The 19,314-nt window shown below is 34.2% G+C and overlaps 3 protein-coding genes across 4 annotated transcripts; 2 read left to right on the top strand and 1 right to left on the bottom strand.

Annotated features, from left to right (window-relative positions):
* Positions 1 to 1,985: 1,985 nt before the first annotated feature.
* Positions 1,986 to 7,169, top strand: LOC132173909 (phosphoglycerate kinase 3, cytosolic). 2 transcript variants are annotated; one of them, XM_059585582.1, is made up of 7 exons: positions 1,986 to 2,157; positions 2,263 to 2,465; positions 4,386 to 4,463; positions 4,622 to 4,882; positions 5,372 to 5,689; positions 5,916 to 6,074; positions 6,620 to 7,169. In XM_059585582.1, the coding sequence occupies exons 1-7, from the start codon at positions 2,052 to 2,054 to the stop codon at positions 6,812 to 6,814; spliced, it is 1,320 nt and encodes a 439-aa protein (XP_059441565.1). In that variant the 5' UTR covers positions 1,986 to 2,051; the 3' UTR covers positions 6,815 to 7,169. The 2 variants fall into 2 exon arrangements, with proteins under 2 accessions (XP_059441565.1, XP_059441566.1); XM_059585583.1 differs by having other exon boundaries at positions 2,068 to 2,157; positions 2,258 to 2,465.
* A 3,865-nt stretch (positions 7,170 to 11,034) lies between these two features.
* On the bottom strand, positions 11,035 to 11,904 carry LOC132174018 (uncharacterized). The gene has a single exon (XM_059585732.1). It carries the CDS (start codon positions 11,902 to 11,904, stop codon positions 11,035 to 11,037), a length of 870 nt encoding a protein of 289 aa, XP_059441715.1.
* Positions 11,905 to 14,837: 2,933 nt separating this feature from the next.
* LOC132174017 (uncharacterized) lies at positions 14,838 to 15,722 on the top strand. Its single transcript, XM_059585731.1, has 2 exons — positions 14,838 to 15,533; positions 15,564 to 15,722. The coding sequence occupies exons 1-2, from the start codon at positions 14,838 to 14,840 to the stop codon at positions 15,720 to 15,722; spliced, it is 855 nt and encodes a 284-aa protein (XP_059441714.1).
* The last annotated feature ends 3,592 nt before the right edge of the window (positions 15,723 to 19,314 follow it).

Genomic DNA, 19,314 nt, shown 5'->3' with positions numbered 1-19,314 from the left:
ATAATTTCCGTTATCTCTAACAAAAATTATTGACGGATGTGTCACATTGCGAATTTTTGATATTTTGTTGGGGTACATTGTCAATTTTTAAACATTAGAGACCAAATTGCAAATGTGGTGAGACTTTGGGAGTAAAATGTATTTTTCCTAAGTTTCTAACTTTATAATCTCACTGTTATAGTAGCACCAAAAGTTTTTCAACCAAAGCTTGGACCATTTCTTGATTTTATACCCATAACCACCCGTAATAGGATTCTCTTCATTCAGTTTACTCATCAATTTTAACAATCAGTTCCTTTCCATTTCAAACGAAACGGAGAAGATCCTTCTCCTAACCACCCATCCATATTAGGGCGCGCACACACCTACCAACACATCTAATAAACTCTATGAAATGACAATGCCTTTAAGAACAAATATATAAGATTTGTTTGAAAGATTTACCTATTAGGGTTTTGAATTGCAAAGAGCCCCCAAAAAAGTTTCCCATTTTTGTCCTCTCTTTTCCCATCACTTTCTCTCTCTCCTAGGTCCTTTTTTGATTTATTTATTTTTTAAGCTTTGGCCGACCAAATGGTCGCTAGGATTCTCTAAGAACCTGTTTGAGATTACGCCCTAGAAATAGAGCTTTTAAGTCAAAAATAACTTTTTTGACCCTTAAAAGCGCTTTTAATTTTTTTTACTAAACGAATATATATATTTTTTTCAAACGAACTTTTTGAGTATTAAAATGACTTTTAAACCCCTCAAACGCAATCTTAAACATGCTATAAATGTGTCTTAAATAACCTTCCATTTGCTTATGGAAGTTTTGGATTCATTCGAACTACATTTTGTTTGACCCTGGTAAATCGGTCTTGCATCGATAGATCGATCCCACCTTCCAATAATAACTAACTACCTACCAATAAAATAGTGACATTTAAGCAAACATAGGAGAGGGATATTACACTAAAACCTTCTAATTTGAGGCTCATAATTTATCTATTTTTTTTTTTTTTTTTCATTAGAAGAACCGTTAACCATCTGGCCTTGATCTCTCAAAAGGAGGAGAAATGGAGTTGGTCCCTAATATCCAAAGGTAAAAGATTTGTATTTTCAATGCTAAGTTGTTGACGTATTGCCATTGCTTTTTCTTTTAAAACAAATGACATGACAAATACAAAATTTCTACATATGTTACTAACTAAAAAATAAGAAAAGATTGAAGGCTTTTCTTTGTTTTATTTATTTATTTTTTTATTTTTCCGCTAGAAGATTGAATGCTTTTATGTCGTTTTCTAAAAGGTAAGAATCAAATTATGGCAAATATGGTAGTAAGTTTTAGTGGTTTTCCAAACAAGTCATTCTATAACATTTTTGGTCAATTCCCTAACATATGCCATAATCAGTATCAAGTCAATTACTCTTAAACCACCATCTTTAAGAGCTCTCCAGCTCTTGAGAATTTTGGTAAAGAAGACCAAGAGTGAAAGGGTGGTTTGACTATGCAAAGTCTTTGGTTGAAGAGTCATGTTACATATTATTCGTTCAACCATTTCTTTTGCAAATTTATTGGTAGATTTATGGGATCCACATATAAGTACTACAAATCCAATGATGAATTCACCTATACGGAGATGAGCAAAATAATATAAAATAATTTTTATAATTTCTCTTCGATAAAAGGAGCTTGGATGATAATTTACACATTTTCTTAAAGATTAATGCTATATTTTAAATCTATTTTATCACACTCCTTTCACACGGTTACGGTGGTATGAGCTGAATGAAAGAATGTAAACAATTTTATTTTTTTAAGTCACCATTCAACTCATGCCACGTAGGCCTTTATTAGGTAAATGGGGTAAAATGGGCGTGGAGAATTTTTATTTTTTTATTTTTGAAAAAGTGAAGAATTACATTTATTCCGTACTTAAAGAAAAGTAGAAAGCAAGAAAGCCCAAGCCCAAATCCTCCCAAAACCAGTGACTGCCGATGATTCGCCCGAACACCGTTTAGTCTCGGCCCCCACCCCGTATTACCCGGGCCAAGAATTCCCCGGATGGCATATGCTTGCTGATCACGCTCATAATCCCCATATATTCTTCTCGAGCCTCCTGTCTTTACTTGATCTTTGTAACGCTCTCAAACATTTCATTTTGTCTTTTGATCTTGGTAAGTCCTAGACCCACGAATCTAAAAGGCCACCAAACTTTTTTACGAGTTTAATTCTGATCTGGGTGTTGACGGTTTTTGTTTATTGTGTGCGTTTAAGGGAAGAGACTGATATGGCGACCAAGAGGAGCGTGAGTACACTGAAGGAAGCTGATTTGAAAGGGAAGAAGGTGTTCGTGAGGGTCGATCTAAACGTGCCTTTGGATGACAACTTCAACATCACCGATGACACTAGAATCCGTGCCGCTGTGCCCACCATCAAGTACTTGCAGGGTCATGGAGCCAAAGTCATCCTCTCCAGCCACCTCGTATGCCATTCTTCCTCTCATTTTCACTCTTCTAAGTACTGGGTCTTTTTCGTTTTGGAGATTTGAGTTCTGGGTTTGTCTTAGTCTCTTTGGTTTCGCGTGGGATTTGTTTGTGTGGATTTGTGTTTTGTCAACTGCACTTCTCGTTTTCTGGCTGTAGGGATTTTTGTTTTGTCGCTTGTTTCTTTTGGATGGGTTTCATCCAGATCTATATGGATCGCATTGATTGTGATCCATTTGGGTCTCAGTTTAATCTAATATTGACTAGTCTGAAAAAATTTGTTTTGTTTTGTTTTTTTTTTCTTTTTTCGTGGGCTTGTTTCTATTATATTTTTGCATTTTTGATGTAAAAGAGAAAAGTTCTTTAGATGAACCATTTGTTCGAGGGACGATTTTTATGGGTTGATATTTTTTATTTTTCATTTTCTTCTATTATTGTTTCGTACCGTGTATATCAAGGTTGATATATTTTGGTTTCTATTTCGTGTTAAAGCTATTTATGCTACTTACTGTATCTAGATCTGAAAAGTTAGCTCTTTCTTACCCTTGATTTCTGCTTGTGATGAGTAATCGGGTAATTACGACTAATGATGATTTCTATGATTGCTGTTTTATGTTCCTTCTTAAATAAGAGGGGTTATACTCGTGTTTTTTATTTTTTTATTTTTATTTTTTATAAATGTTAACTGATTATGATTTGTATTTTGACATCTCTCTTGCTTGTTTTTATTGTTGCTCTCCTGAGCCTGTGTGAGTTTACATGATTCACCTTGAAATACTGTATTCTGTTTCAAATATCATTCGAAGTCAATAATTTGTCGTACAATGATGCCATTGCTGTGATTGATTGTTCAGAAATGCTTGTTTCTGATCCCTTTCTTTATTTGGCTCTATTTTTCTGCTATATATATTTTTTTAAAAGAGAAAATTTGAGGCTTTAACTGTCATGAGTGTCGCATGAGGGCCCTTGGATTTTCTTGAAAATCGAGATGTTGGGGATGAGAGCTACTATTCTATAAGTGGTCCCTGTTTGTTGTAATGCAATCTTCATTGTTGGTCTCTATCATTGTTTTGCTATTTTCTGCTATGGCCTTATCTAGTTCTCATCTGTTTGTTGTTTTATGGGGTCATTGGTTTGTTGTTTTGGTTGAAGTTTTGACTTTTACCTTTTTCTTTACTGCCATGGCTTAGTTTTTGAAGTTCCGGTTGCTCATCTTGATGGGTTAATGATTTCATGAAATGGTCACCGGTAGTACACCAAAGTTGTAAAAATCTTCTTTCATTTCTTTTTTCATGTTGGTGGGAGTTATTAAATTAACCTTACATGATAATGTAGGATATCAGAACTATGAAAGGAAATTAATTGAGCTACTTTTAGTGTCCTGTTTACTGAAGACAAAGAGTAGGGGCAAATCTTAGCGCTTGGCACTAGCTAACTGTAGTAGAGTAAATTGAGATTGTTGATATCTTATTGTGGATCATGGCTGGTACTCAAGCAAATATCGGAAGGAGGGGACATCAATTAATTTTCTCTTGAAGATTGAGATAATTGATGCCCCTTTTGGTTATTTTCCCATTCATAAAAAAATATTAAGTTTCTTCTGTTCTAGTATTTGTTTAGCCTGCTAATGATAGTTTGCTGGAGTGAGTAGAATTGAAGTGTTGAAGTATGACAGTGAAAAATGTAGTGTTGCAAAGTATGCAGTGGGGTCTGGGAATAATCTAGGTCTGAACCTTTGTTCTCTTAGTTTCTATTATTCTTTTCCCTTTTTTTTTTTTTTTTGGTATCGTAGATTTTAATTATACAACTGGACTAATAAGTCATTGTGTGGATTTCTGCCTATTTTAATTTTTAATTTTTTTGTATCTTTGCAACTGGCAACTCATGAATTTGTTTGAACTTGGATTGTGGTTTTACAGGGCCGCCCAAAGGGTGTCACACCTAAGTACAGCTTGAAGCCTCTTGTTCCCAGACTGTCTGAACTTCTTGGAGCCGAGGTTTGTAACTCTTTTATATATAACTGTGTGTTGCATGTGTATGTGTTTAACTAAAATCTAAAAGCCAGTGCTTCATTTCTCACAAAGATATTTACTGCCAAGGCTTTCTTTCTCAATATTTCTTCGTTTCTCTCTTTTCTTTTTTATTTTATTTTTAGGTTAAGATGGCAAATGACTGTGTTGGTGAGGAGGTCGAGAAGTTGGTGGCTGGACTTCCAGAAGGTGGTGTTTTGCTCCTCGAGAATGTGAGGTTCCATAAGGAGGAAGAAAAGAACGACCCTGAATTTGCAAAGAAGCTAGCTTCTCTCGCAGATGTCTATGTGAATGATGCTTTTGGCACTGCCCACAGGGCCCATGCTTCCACAGAGGGAGTGGCTAAGTACTTAAAACCATCTGTTGCTGGATTCCTTATGCAGAAGGTATGTTGGTCATAACTTTCAAGGGAGTGATCAACTCGTTTATAATCTCAGCAGTTAATGGTGGGAAGCTTAACTAAGCTGAAACTTGAGTTTACTGCTGGGATTATTGGTGCACAGATTGATAAAACTTTTAATTGGCTATTAAGCTTTGTTTGGCTATCCTGGCTATTGGAATTGCCCATGTTTAAGTATGAGCCAGCCTTGTTTGAACTGAGCTTGCCCAACTTAACTGACCTGGGACATAAATGATGAAACAAATAATGAGCTAAAATTGGACCTTTTTTTTTACTTGAAGTGCACAAGTCTTGAGATAGTGGTCACTCAAATGGGCCTGCTTCATTGTTAATTGGATAATCTCATAACCACTGATGAGTAGTTGAAAATAACTGTTGTGTGAATTGCATCCTAATTGGTTATGGAAAACTTGTAGGTATTTTTTCTTTTGGTTGCATTGTTGATTTGTATCCATTACTTGTTCTGTGGTTTCAGGAACTTGACTATCTTGTTGGTGCCATAGCAAATCCCAAGAGGCCATTTGCTGCTATTGTTGGCGGTTCAAAGGTGTCATCCAAGATTGGAGTGATAGAATCCTTGTTGGAGAAGGTTAATCTTCTTTTGCTGGGCGGAGGGATGATCTTTACCTTTTACAAGGCTCTAGGTTATTCAGTTGGAACATCCCTTGTGGAGGAAGACAAGTTGGATCTTGCAAAATCGCTAATGGAGAAGGCCAAGTCAAAAGGGGTGTCTCTACTTCTTCCGACTGATGTGGTTATTGCTGACAAATTTGCTCCTGATGCTAATAGCAAGGTTAAGAGCCATTTATTTTATAAATTTTGATTCTGTCCCTTAAGGTGGAGTGTGAAATGCTTCCTAATTAGGGGAACATAATGGAGACACCAATATATTTGTTTTTTCCTTTTCATTTAGTTGACAATAACTTTTACACTGTTGCTGACACCATTTCCTATTGATTGCGAGTCTCCAAGGATTTGAATTTGCATGAGAGGTCCTAAAATCTTTTATGTATTTGCAGGTTGTTCCAGCATCTGCTATTCCAGATGGTTGGATGGGATTGGATATTGGACCTGATTCTATCAAGACATTCAGTGTAGCTCTGGATGATACCAAAACAGTAATCTGGAATGGACCTATGGGTGTGTTTGAGTTTGAGAAATTTGCAGCGGGAACTGAGGTATGGATAACATCGCATTTGCGCTGAGCTTTTATATCTATACTACAATATCATTCCTTTCTCCAACTGCATTTTTAGAAGTCTACCCAATCAACAAAGAACTCTCTTAATTGAACCATTCATGGGTTGACCATCCAAGTTTTTGGTTTTCTTCTGTTGCCTTTAGTTTGGAGGTGGTCATTTGCCCCAGAGATGCAGTAAATGACCATGGGCATAAATCTTTTGAACTGGCTTATCATCAAGTTGACTTCTTTGGATGTGAGGGACTTGTTTCCGATTCGATCTTTCCTTTGTAATGATGTTCTTTTTCTACATCACACCCCCCCTCCCCCCAAAATAAAAACCATTAGCGTTTAATGTCCTTGCAACTAACTGCCTTTGAATGTGTTTTTAAAGATCTTCTTAAATGAGAATTTCATTTTCTGTAGTAAATTGAGCACTTCAAATGTGGGAAATGGGAATGTTTTGCCAGACTAGACCTTCAGATAGACAATGTTGTTAGGTTAGGCTTCTGAGAAGTGAGGGCTATTGTTTTCTGTTTGCAGGCAATAGCGAAGAAGCTGGCTGAGCTAAGTGGCAAGGGGGTGACAACTATCATTGGAGGAGGTGACTCTGTTGCAGCCGTGGAGAAGGCTGGGCTAGCTGACAAGATGAGCCATATCTCTACTGGAGGTGGTGCCAGCTTGGAGCTTCTTGAGGGGAAATCACTCCCTGGTGTCCTTGCTCTTGACGATGCTTAAGTCATTAATCAAGTTGTGCTTATTTTCCTTGTGCACTTTTTGCTGCTGTTATAGGGTTGGTTTTCAACCAGAGTGGATCAGATCAGAATTGATCCGAGTCTTGTAGAGGCTAATAGCCTAATATAGGGTAGATTTAAATAATTGGGGCATCTTTTAGGCGTCATTAGTGATGCGTTTTGGATTGAATCCTTTTCAGAACAATGTTTTGATGATATGAATGCATGAATTTGCCCCCTAAAAACATCATCCCCCAATCCCAACTCAAGAATCAGGATTCAGGAGTTTAGAAAAACAATCAACTGGTGAATGAGATTGCATATAATGTTAAATTAAATGTCTGCATGATTATGTATGATTTCTTTTGGTCTCTTTGCAAATTAACCAAATGCCAGAAGAATGCATGTATTACAAACATTTAAGGAACATGTGGACTTTCTGATCAAGCTTTTTGCACATTCTGACCGTTGAAGAAGAAGAAAATTTACAAGGTGGCTAAGAGAGCTAGCAAATGAGATTGATGAAGACGGACCTCAAGTGAGTTGAAGAAGAAGAAAATTTACAAGGTGGCTAAGAGAGCTAGCAAATGAGATTGATGAAGACGGACCTCAAGTGAGTGGTAAACGCATTTGGCAAAGGCAAGGCAAAGACAATTCATCTCACTTTTTCATTTTTTTTAACATTTTCTTACTTTGTACACCACATCAATAACTTTTTATTACTATTCAAATAAAAAAATACTACAAAACAAATTTTTTTTTTTTTTTTTTCATATTAAACATACCTACTTTTTCACTTTTAAAAAAAAAACTCTTTATCGAACCGAAACAAAATTGTTTATCAAACGAACTGGAATCTGTTAAGATACTATTTTGGGTAGGGTTAGGTTGGAGACCTTCTTATCCTTTTCCGGTCAAGGAGTCGGTTCCTTTAAAAGGAGGGGCAAAATTGTAATTTTAATATATATATATTTTTGACAATCTTGTCCCTCCTTTTAAAGGAAGATGGATGACAAAGGGGATGAAGAATTGTATTTAAGACTAAAACGAAGGGTTCAAGTTCTTCCTATCTAGGGCAAATGGGAAAAGAGTGAGAGAAACAGAGATAGATGCACAATTCAAATACAAATCCTTGTGTTCCTAAAGGTCAAGCAGATGTACATCCAAACTTCTTCAAAGAGCATTTTCATTTAATTCTCCCTTTTCCCTTTACCTGTATTTAAAAAAAAAAAAAAATCTTCGAAGAGCATTCTAATTTGTAAATAAATAAATAAATAAAATGCTATACAACAAAGGTTATGAAATAGCTTTGGCTAAAGGCCATGATTGAATTTTTCAAAATATGAATTAATCTCCTTCTCATCATGTTAAAACACATGGCATTATAAGAATTTATATTTTGTAAGCCTAGCATTTCTCATTATATTTACTTTTCGTGCAATAGAGCTCCCATGGAGCCATTGACAACGAGAGCAGTTTACAAACATAGCATTGATATCTATACATGTCTCCAAACAGACTCCATATCTGCTTTTGCATCCTGACTTCCATATTTGCACTCGCATGAAGCTTCATTATTTCAAGAGAAATTTGCTCAATTAATTGATCAAATTGCTCCAGTGCTAGGCGTGATCTGCGCATGCCACTTCTCCATGTTCTTCCATAATGCAGGAAAATTATTAATGCTGATTGATTAGTAAACATGCACGATTTGCACATGCATGTTCTCTGGAAATGGAAGCAAATTATCAACACAATCATGCAAATCCCTGAGTCATAATAATAATAATAATAATATAGTATTTTAACACAATCCCATCTATGAAATCATATAGTTATTCAGAATCACATTATTTTCAACAACTGATAATAATGTGATGCCTTCTAGCTATCTGCTGTTCGTGCAAACTTTTTTATTTTCTTTCAATCAATGAATAAATAATTCATTCAATTACTCATTTTTCATCAGTGATGAACATGTGGTCAAGCTCATCATTCTGTCAAAACTTTTATTTTTGTCATTGCTTAAATGCTTAGCCTTCAATTTCTGTGTTATTGTCTGTATGAGCATATATGTAATAGAAGCACTTTCTCTCTTATGGGATTGTTTGTTTAGGCTGTATCTTTATCATGACAAAATTTGCAGTTTCTGAAAGGCCTCCATTTTCTGCCTTTTGTTGCTCCTTCGTCCTGGTTTACACCATACATAATTCAAGGGAAAATTTCACATAAATCCACATAACTTTTACTCATTAATTTTGACATTACTCTCAAAAGTTTAAAAACTCTCAGTTAAGATTTTCAAACTTTCAATTTCTTTCAATTATCTCATTCCTTTAGGATTTTCCGTTAAATTTTGTTAAAATTTCCAAAATACCTATGTTATTTTTTTTTATAAAAAGTAAAAAAATTGCAAATATGTATTTTTTTTTTATAAAAAAAATAAACGCTCAAATCTTTACATTTTTTTTAATAAAAAAATACAGGGGTATTTTGAAAATTTTGACAAGATTTAATGAAAAGTTCTAACGAAATAGGGTAATTGAAAGAAATTGAAAGTTTGATACTCTTAATTAAGAGTTTTTGAACTTCAAAGTACTTTCAAAACATTTGAAAGTACAAGGAGTTTTATGAAGTTTCTCCTAAATTCAATTATAGTCTGTCAAATTGTGAAGAGTGTTGTGCTAGACGGAGCATGGCAGAAGATGCATACATGAGCCCAGGAACATTGCTTAGAGCATTCACAATGGAAGAGTTAAATGTTACTCTTATCTAAAATGACTCTTCAAATCCGTAAAAAACCCATATATTGGATTAGCCAAAAAATAAAAAATAAAAAAATGCAAAATAGATATTTGATTGGAAGAGCAAAAAAGAGAGCTAAATATAGCAACACTTTTCAAGATAGTCATTTTATTTTTTATTGTTTCTCTCACATGTTTTTTCATTTTCCCAAATCTTTTCCCACTTTTCAAGGGGTGATTGGTTGTTTTTGGTTTTTTTTCTTCTTCATGGAAATGGTTTTTTGAATTAAAATTAATAAAAAATTTAAAACAAAATATTATTTTAATAGAATATATCAATATATAGATAGAAATATAGCTAATCAGATGTAGATGCATTTAACAATTTATTAGCTAAACTAGATAAAAGTGAGTTTTGAGGAGCCATTTTACATAAAAATTTGGCTCATCCATTGTGCATGCTATAAGGAATATATATTAGTAAAAAAGCTTAACAAATCAGGCTGGCTAGTGGCTACCATGTGAATCTCCTTTTGCGACAATTGGAATCTTGACAGATATGAATTTGGATTGCTGCATCAGGCTTGACTCAGAAAAAAAAAAAAAAAAAACAGAGTTAACATTTTGGTTTGCACCAGAAGTTGTCCTCATTATTCAAATGGTTCATTTTTTTTGGGTTAAGTTCTTTCATCCTGCTGAGCTCAGCTTTAATGTGTACAATAGAATTAACTTGAAGCCATGGATTTTCAAACTTTCCGCGCATTTAAGATTCCATTAATATAATATCATTCATCTCATATTTTTTAACCTTTGACAAGTTTGGACGTTTTACGTGTTAGGCTAGGCTATGTGGAACCTGGTTTGTATCTAATCCGGTCCGACGTTGGAAGCCCTACGGTTTAAATGAAATTTTTGGATGCTTGGTGTTTTGATCCAGTTGGAAGCCATATTTATAGTCTCTTCTGACTGGAGTTTTGTAGAATGTATTATTGACGCTCCTGTACTGTTTCTTTCAAAAATAGTAAAATCTTGCTGAAACTTTGTGGATGTTGCGGGCTCTGTATTTTGTAATTGCTTGTTTATGCATTCTTTTTATTTTTCGCATCTCACCGGTTCTAGGAAATATGATAGATTTCCTAAGATGATGCACGGCATATATCTCTTTTTTATTTCTCAAAATTTATTTATTTTTTTCATTGCTGATTTCTACATGGTACCCAATACTTGGAGAATCAGAAAATGCTATATATTGCAGATAAAAAATAAATTCCAAGGAAGATAGTAAAAAAAAAGTAATGTGCAAAGATGATTTCTGTAAAAGAGTATATTTAGTTTGGGAGAAGAGGCAGATACACATATATCTCATCCATGTACAAGTGTTCAACTAATCTTTTCCTTCATTTTTTTTTTTTTTTTCTTTCCCTATGCTCAATTAACAACAAAAATGGATGCCCATGATACTAAATCACGGTCATTCTGGCTAGTTGTTGAAGATGTTGAGAAGGCAAACTCTGGTTTTGATTAAGCGCCTGAAAAGGCACTCAAGTCCTTCTTCAAGATCTTGAACAACTGGCTCCAATTTTGCCAGCAAGTTGTGGACATTCTCAATCTGCATGGTGTAGTCAGATTTGCTTCTTTTCTGACCAATAATGGAGTACAATGCAGCATCCACCTTCTCTACTTCAGAACCATCTGCTTCTTCATTCTCACATGCCACTCTTTTGGGGTTGATCACCAACTTGGAGACCAACGACCAGTTGCTTGATTTTGATCGAACAACCTTTGAGCCGGCTATGTAGGACAACAAGGATTCAAACACATTGATGGTGGCTGCTTCTGCTTCTTTCAATGCTGTAACTATGGCTGGAGTCTCATGGTTTTTGACGCCACGCTTCCTTTCCGCGCCCTTCAGGGCCTTCTGGGCTGCGTTTTTGACAACCTTTCTAGACATCAAATATTTCCTGACCTCCCTCTCAAGCCCCATGTCGCCTGCTGGTCTTCTGCGGATAATCGATTGAAGTTCACGAATGCATTCTTTTGTATGTATCAAGGCATCCTTGGCTGCGCTACAAATGTCGAGGAGCCTGAGAGATCCATCCAAGAGCTCTTCTTGGACAATGGCTTGCTGAGTTAGGGGCAACTGAAGCAACTTTTCGACACACTCATGCAAATCCTGAAGGCAGCTTAGTTTGCTGCTTAATGATGATGTTGATGATGAAGAGGTAGTGTCAGAAGCACCTAATCGACACAAATGCTCGTTGCATTGTAGAATAAGAGGGTGTGGTCTGGAAGGCAAGCTATTGGAGCGAGCATGATGGTTGGAATTTTGGTTTAGAGGAGAAGAAGCCATTTTTTTTTTCAGCTAAGAAAAAGAGAAGGCCTTGGAGTTGTTGAATATGTTTCAATGGAGTCTTGCAATTTGCCTTCGCTTCCCTTGGAGTGTACTGAATATATATCAGAGGGTGTGGGAGACAAGAGGAATCACATTAACTTCAAATCTCAATGAGTAGCACATGATTTGGATTTGGATTTGTGCAATGTCTCCCCACCAGCAGCTCCCCAACCTATCACCAACTATATTTTAACTTCTGAAATCACCTCAGTGTCTTCACTCTACAGGTAATACGACACGACACAAAACATTTTCTGAAACATAAAATATGCAACACACGAGGGGCGTTGACTCTATCTCTTCCAATACAAGAAAGGCATCAAGCATTCTATCTATAGCTCAACCTGCATTTCTGGGAGATAAGATGGCTGTATTATGCAAAATTAATAACTGTGCAACATGTTACCTTAATTACAATCTGGTGTCCCATATTCATCAACCATTCACTTTTCCATAATAATCTCATAATTTCTTGTTCTTCCTTTCATGTTAAGTGTTTAAGGTAATTGTCTGCATTTGTTTGGAATACTCTGAGGGATGAAAGGGGTTGGAACACAATATTGGTGATTGCAAAGTAAAGATTTCCTTGCAAGGGCATTCCCTTTCAGACAGAGCTACACCAGCCCCAAAAATGTAAGCATGTCTCTCCCAATAATTTTTGCAAGTTCTGATCTATCTATAATTGTATTCTAAGACTAAATTACACAACAAAATCATACCACCAAGTGGCACTGTGATCTTGTCTCCCCCCATAAGCTCATTTCTTGGCTTCATATATACCTTCATTTAGGCCTTCTAACAACCATTATAATTCATTGAGATTATAAATAATTGCATATATTAAGGAGCAGGTTTCAGTTCCATTCGTGCACAACATGTTATCTGCATTGTTTTATAAAATCAAAGTCATGTTACTCCATGTGTGCCTTTCTAACTTGGAACCAGATCCATTTGTAATGGTTATTGTTGTCAGTTTGGGTCAGGGAGACACTGAGCAGACATTGGCAGGCACAATAGTTGGATCCAAATCAAAGTCATGTTGGCACTCGTTAGGAGCTGATGAAGAGATTCCACACATCTCTCACACAATTAATATATATTGAGCAAAGTTGAGGGAAGGCAGACAAATTTTTAGACTTAGGTACAACAATGCCAAGGTCTTTCTTGATAAAATGGCTTCTTTGTTGGATATGTTGTGGAATTAAGAGGGAAAATATGAAGGCCAAATAAAATTGGGACTTGAAGGCTCACGATATTTTCAGAACGTATTTTGTCCCTATTTTATCAGGATATAACGAAGCCTAAATGTTACTCTAGAATAACACTTTCTGGAGTAACAAGAAAACACCCTTTGCAGGGAATAACACAAAAGTGCACCTCATAGCGCCCAAAGCCAATTGTCCATTCTCGTGTCGCGTGATGCGGTGGCTAGCTCTCTTCTTCATCACTCAATTTATTGTTAAGTGAGGAGGCCAGATTCCTTATAAACTACTTGAGCTCTTTGTATCTGGTTAATGTGGGACAAAAATGTTCTCCCTACACTACTTGAGTTCTTTCAGGAGCTTAGACGAGTGTGACCTCACTAGCATTCAAGATTTTGAATGACTAGAGTGCTTGCTCATGTGTTCAATTGAAAACAGAGAGTCCCTTCTGAACATCCTCAACCACACCTCTAATGATCATAATAAATTGTCCCCGGCATCGTCTTAAAATACGTGTAGACTTCTATGTTTAACTCAGCATTCTTTATGAACAAGTCAATGCTGTTCTGAATAGTTTCTTTCCTTTGCTTAGGAATTTATTCTAGTGCAAAGGGCTAGGCAATTGATTGCAGCAAGCAAGTCAAAATATTTCTGATTTAATTGCCTCCAGAAGATAAACCTTGAATAACAAGTACAGAAGTACTAATAAAGTCCACATCAGGGAAAGCGAAAACAGAAGTATAGGGGGAAGCAAATACAATAATGGTCAAACTATTGTATCCAGAAAGTAACAGATTTTGACTTGTGATCTTAGATTTTCCAAATATATATGAATTGTTCCAACTGCCAAGGTTTATGGCTTGGAAAAAGAAAAGAAATAAACCATTGAAGTTCTCCTCTACTATTATTCTCTATTTAAATTTTGAAGGGAAGCTGCATATTTTGTGACAGAGAGAAGCAGACAAGAAAGAAAATAATGAATCTAAGGTTGGATTAAGTATTTACAATCTTCCGTTTTAGCATGCATATCACAAGAACTGTTAATTTTAACTCATCATCCGGAGAATCATGCAATACTTTACGGATGCAACTCAAAAATATGTGTAAAATTAAAATAACAATAGTTAGTAGAAACAAAAGTTCTGGATGATTCGAATAATAAGAATATGGAAAGGATTAACACAAGCAAATAACAATAGTAGAAAATATGGAAGGATGCTTCATATGGGGAAGGTTTATCAGAGATATAATATATGAGCATGATCATCATTAGTCATTTATTCAAGTGTACAGGGTGTTGTTGCCCCCTTGTCTCGCGGGAGGGCAAGCAGGCCACACTGGATAGAGGAGCTGCATGTTGCTTTTGTTGTAGCAGAAGAGGAAGACTTAAAATAATTGCATACATATCTTGTAGATCATCCAGATACTCCTCTTGTATGTTTATAAACTTAAAATAATTGGATAATGAGTTGGGAGGCTGGCAAGAGGGAGACAATGCATAAACAGCACAGAGAGATTGTTTAGATCAAATCGAAATCATGTTACTTCTCTTTGATATTTGATATTGAGATTCCTTCATTGCCCCCTCACCCCCATAATATATATTGAGGAGACTCCAACCAAAGGAAGGGAAATTGCTACACAGATTGTACATTCAACTGCAAGACCTCTTTCCTGTTTGAGAAAAACATGGCTGCCTCTCCAGTCAACCGAAAATCCGGTCACCATGCTCGCTCTAACAGCTTGCCGACTAGAACACACCCACTCATTTCAGAATTCAATGAGCAACTGAGCAGATTGAGAGATTCTGAAGCAACCTCCTCATCATCTACCTCAATATGCCAGAAATTAAATGGCCTTCAAGATTTGCATGATTGTGTTGATAAGTTGCTCCTGTCGTCACAGTTCACACAAGCCTTAGCCCATGAGCAGCAAGAGAAATGGGTTAATGAGCTGTTGGATGGATCTCTCAGGCTCTTGGAAGTATGCGGTATTGCAAAAGAAGCCTTGCAGCAAACAAAGGAATGCACAGATGAATTTCAATCAACTCTGCGCAGAAGACGGGGCAGTAAAACAGACCTTGCCAGGGAAGTTGAAAGATACTTGAGCTCTAGGATGGTGGTCAAAAAGGCAATGCAGAAGGCCTTAAAGGGAATGCAAAATAAGTTCAATTACAAGAACAATGAATATGTGGGCATGGTTAGCATGTTAAAAGAGGTAGAAGCAGGAACTCTAATGGTATTCGAATCCCTCTTGACGTTTATCGGTGGATCAAAGTTGCAATCAAAGTTAAGCAGCTGGTTTTTGGTTTCCAAGCTGGTGCACCCCAAAAGAGCATGTGAAGGTGATGAAGAAACATATGCAAATGAATTTGAGAAGGTAGATGTGGCGTTGAGATCTCTTGTTATCAGTCAGAAGACAAGCAAGTCTGATCACACCGTGCCTGTGGAGAATGTGCAGAACTGTATGGGGAAGTTGGAGTCAAGCATTCTAGATCTTCAAGAAATGCTTGAATGCCTGTCTAGGCATCTGGTCAAAACCAGAGTTTCCCTTCTCAACACCTTCAACCACTAGCCCAAAAATGGTCGTAGTCAGCCTTTATTTTTTAAAAATCTGTAAATTATTACAAAATCACAGAGTTTCCCATTTCATACTTGTACATGAATGAGACACATATTTTTTTATTGTGATTCTCAATCAAGTCACTATCTTTACCCAATGAATGTTATCTTGTCTTGCTACTTAATTCTCTTCCTTGAGCATTGGTTACTACTGCAAGATTTTCATTAATTCTGGAGTTTTGGAATCAAAATATTATGTACCATTTACAATTTCCAATTTCTGGTCCAGTCATTCTGAGATATCCAAATTGAAATTTTATGCCTTAAGACTGTTTTAGCAGTCCAATCCATGGGTTCTAAGTTCTGATTTACACATGAGGCTGCATATTTAGTAAAGTAAAATGTAAACACATTTAAGAAATCTAATCTAATCTAATATAATATATAATAGGAGAGTTTTAGACAGGAGAGTCTAAGAGTTTGACACGTGGCATTCTATTTATCTGACAAATCATTATATTAAATGAAACTGTGCGTTTGAATTTTTTAAAGTTTTAAGTAGAATAGGCTAATATTATGACATGTGTCATTTCATTTAAAATTAAAACACACGTGTTTTTTTCAAACTACCCTCTTTCTCAATCTCAACTACCATCAAACATTATTTATCCCCACGTTATCTAATATCTAATATAATCTAATATCAAATCTCTAATATCATATATAATCTAATCTTCTATATATAATAGGGGAGTTTTTAGTAGAAGGGCATAAAATTGCAACATGTGGCGTTTTAAAATGTTACCAAGTGTCATTTTAAGTTAAAAACAATCAAAAGTTGTCATGTTTCACACTTTCACTCAAACACTGTTTCCCCTTCCATTAAACTTGATAAACTAACCGTCTTTACATTTTAAAACATCACATACGACAACAAAGAAAAGAAAATCATCTTCGTCAACAAGGTTCTCTTCTCTTTCTTTTTCTTTTTGTGCTTCTTGAGAAAAAAAAAATGTTCGTTTAATTTGCACAATTTTTTTTCTCTCCAAACGTTTTTCAGTTTGTTTCTAGATCGTCCTCCTGTTCAAAATATTTCAAAAATCAGATTTCATTACGTTTGTACAATTTTTGTTCTCTCCAAATGGTTTTCTCCTCCTCTTCAAAATATTTCAAAAATCAGATTTAATTACGTTAGTACATTTTTGGTTCTCTCCAAGTGTTTTTTAGTTTGTTTTGATTTCAATATTTTGTTTCACTTTCACTCAAACATGGCTTCCCCTTCCATTAAAGGTGATAAACTAACTGTCTTTACAGTTTAAAACATCACAGACTACAACAAACAAATATAAAATTATCTTCGTCAACAAGGTTTTCTTATCTTTCTTTTTCTTTTTGTGCTTCTTGAGAAAAAAAGGGTTCCATTTAATTTGTACAATTTTTTTCTCTCCAAAATTTTTTCAGTTTGTTTCTAGATCGTCTTACTGTTCCAAATATTTCAAAAATCAAATTTAATTAGGTTTGTACAATTTTTGTTCTCTCCAAATGTTTTTCTTCTCCTGCTCAAAATATTTCAAAAATTAGATTTAATTACGTTTGTAAAATTTTTGTTCTTTCCAAATGTTTTTCAGTTTGTTTTGATTTCAATATTTTGTTTTTAGATCGTCCTCCTGTTCAAACTATTTCAAAATTTAGATTTGATTCTGTTTGTACAATTTTTTTACACTTCAAATGTTTTTAAGTTTGTTTTGATTTCAATTTTTTTTCAATTTTTTTTATAAAAAAATGTATAAACACTTACTAACAATAAATCATATTTGCAATTGCAATTCATTTAACTACAAATATTTACACAAACTGTTCAAAAACAATGTCACTGAAACTATAGTAATATTTGTCTTGATTTTTTTTCTTCAAATTATCCTAATTTATCATGTTTGTAAATATAGAATACAGGTGATTGCTTTTTATTTCTTTTGGAAATAATTTACAATAGGCCTAGAGGTATAGCTATTATTTTTCTTGAATTTTTATTTAATACCTTTATTTTGTTTTGTAGCATTAATTGCTTAATGTTGTTAGTGTACATTTTTCTCTATAGATTTCCTTGCTATATAAATATTACAATTAATAAAATGAATTGTTATATAATTATATTATTTAGTTGAAATATGATTCAAAACAATGTCACTGAAACTATTGTTATATTTATCTTAACTTTTTTACCAAAAAAAAAAAAAAATCCTATCTATCATGTTTGTAATTAAATGCAAGTGATTTCTTCTTTCTTTCTTTTTTTCATTATTCTTCTTAATTTTTATTTAGGTTCTTTACTTTTTTTTTCTAGCATTAATTTCTAACAATACATTTTGTTTGTATTGCACTCTTTAGTTAAAATAATTAACATGGCAGATCTATAATTGATATGCTTTTAAGGTTGTTTTAAAATGCATTCCTATTTTTCATTTTTGGTTAAATTGAAATTAAGATTGATGCCAATTTTTCACTTTTAAGTACAAAAACATAGCATTATGATATAATAACTTAAATTGTTCTTATCCAAATTGTAGATTATCTATTATGTTTGACACATATATGCTTTTGTGTGAATATATAATTTGTAAACACATGTCGCAGGTTGTAGAGTTTTCTATTGGTGTTTTTGATAAGAGATAAGACGATTTTTTAGTTTACAATATTGTACATTGATAGTTTTTTTCCTATGTTTAATGCACATTGTTTAAGTGCTTAATTGATTGTTATTATTGGCTTTAAAGCTTTTATTGGAGCAAAAAAAAAGTATATAACGAAGACAACTCTTTTCTATTATATTAGTATTCTTCATTTTCTGTTTGACTTTATATTTTGTGTTCCTGTTCTTATCTTTTCGATTTTTGTCTTTATCTTCTATTCTAATTTGTATATTTTGTTTAATTCTAATTGCTTAATTTTCCCTTTTTGTAAATTTTATAATGAATTAAGGGAAATAATGGTGAGAGAGTTTTCTATTGTTGTTTTTTATACGAAGTATGACGATTTTTTAGTTTACGCTGTTGTTCATTATATATATAAATATTTTTGATCAAGGACATTGCGTAGGAAAAAATAAAGCATAGAATAAAGAATTGATCGACGACATTGGCCTTTAGAGTTTTTATAATAGATTATGATTTTTACCTTCAAAATTTTTATGAGGTTATATCAAATTAATTTTTGGGTAGCCTAATAGTTAATATAAGAAATATGATGTGTGTGATAATGTGTTATTTTGATAGTCAGGAATATTTACAAGACTCATTTAGGTACTTATAAGATTGTTACAATTAGGCTTTTATGGTGGGTATGAGGAATGCTAAGCTTACAAACACATTTTATAAAAAATATTTTTACAAACTGATATGGTACCAAAAAAAACTAAAAATATATAAAAATAAAAGGTTTTTTTGAATGATTATATAGTCAAAAAAATATTTATAGTTCCTTTTGTTTTATACTACATCTATAAGTACAACTATTTAATACGTTTCAATTTATAAGGATTACACTTTATAAAATTCTAAATTTAATGATAACCATGATTTAATGAACGTTTTTATTTATTTATTTAT

Source organism: Corylus avellana, chromosome ca3 (assembly GCF_901000735.1).
Source record: "Corylus avellana chromosome ca3, CavTom2PMs-1.0".
Taxonomy (NCBI): domain Eukaryota; kingdom Viridiplantae; phylum Streptophyta; class Magnoliopsida; order Fagales; family Betulaceae; genus Corylus; species Corylus avellana.
The sequence above is the reverse complement of the archived record's forward strand: the minus strand, read 5'-3'. Positions and strand labels throughout refer to the sequence as shown.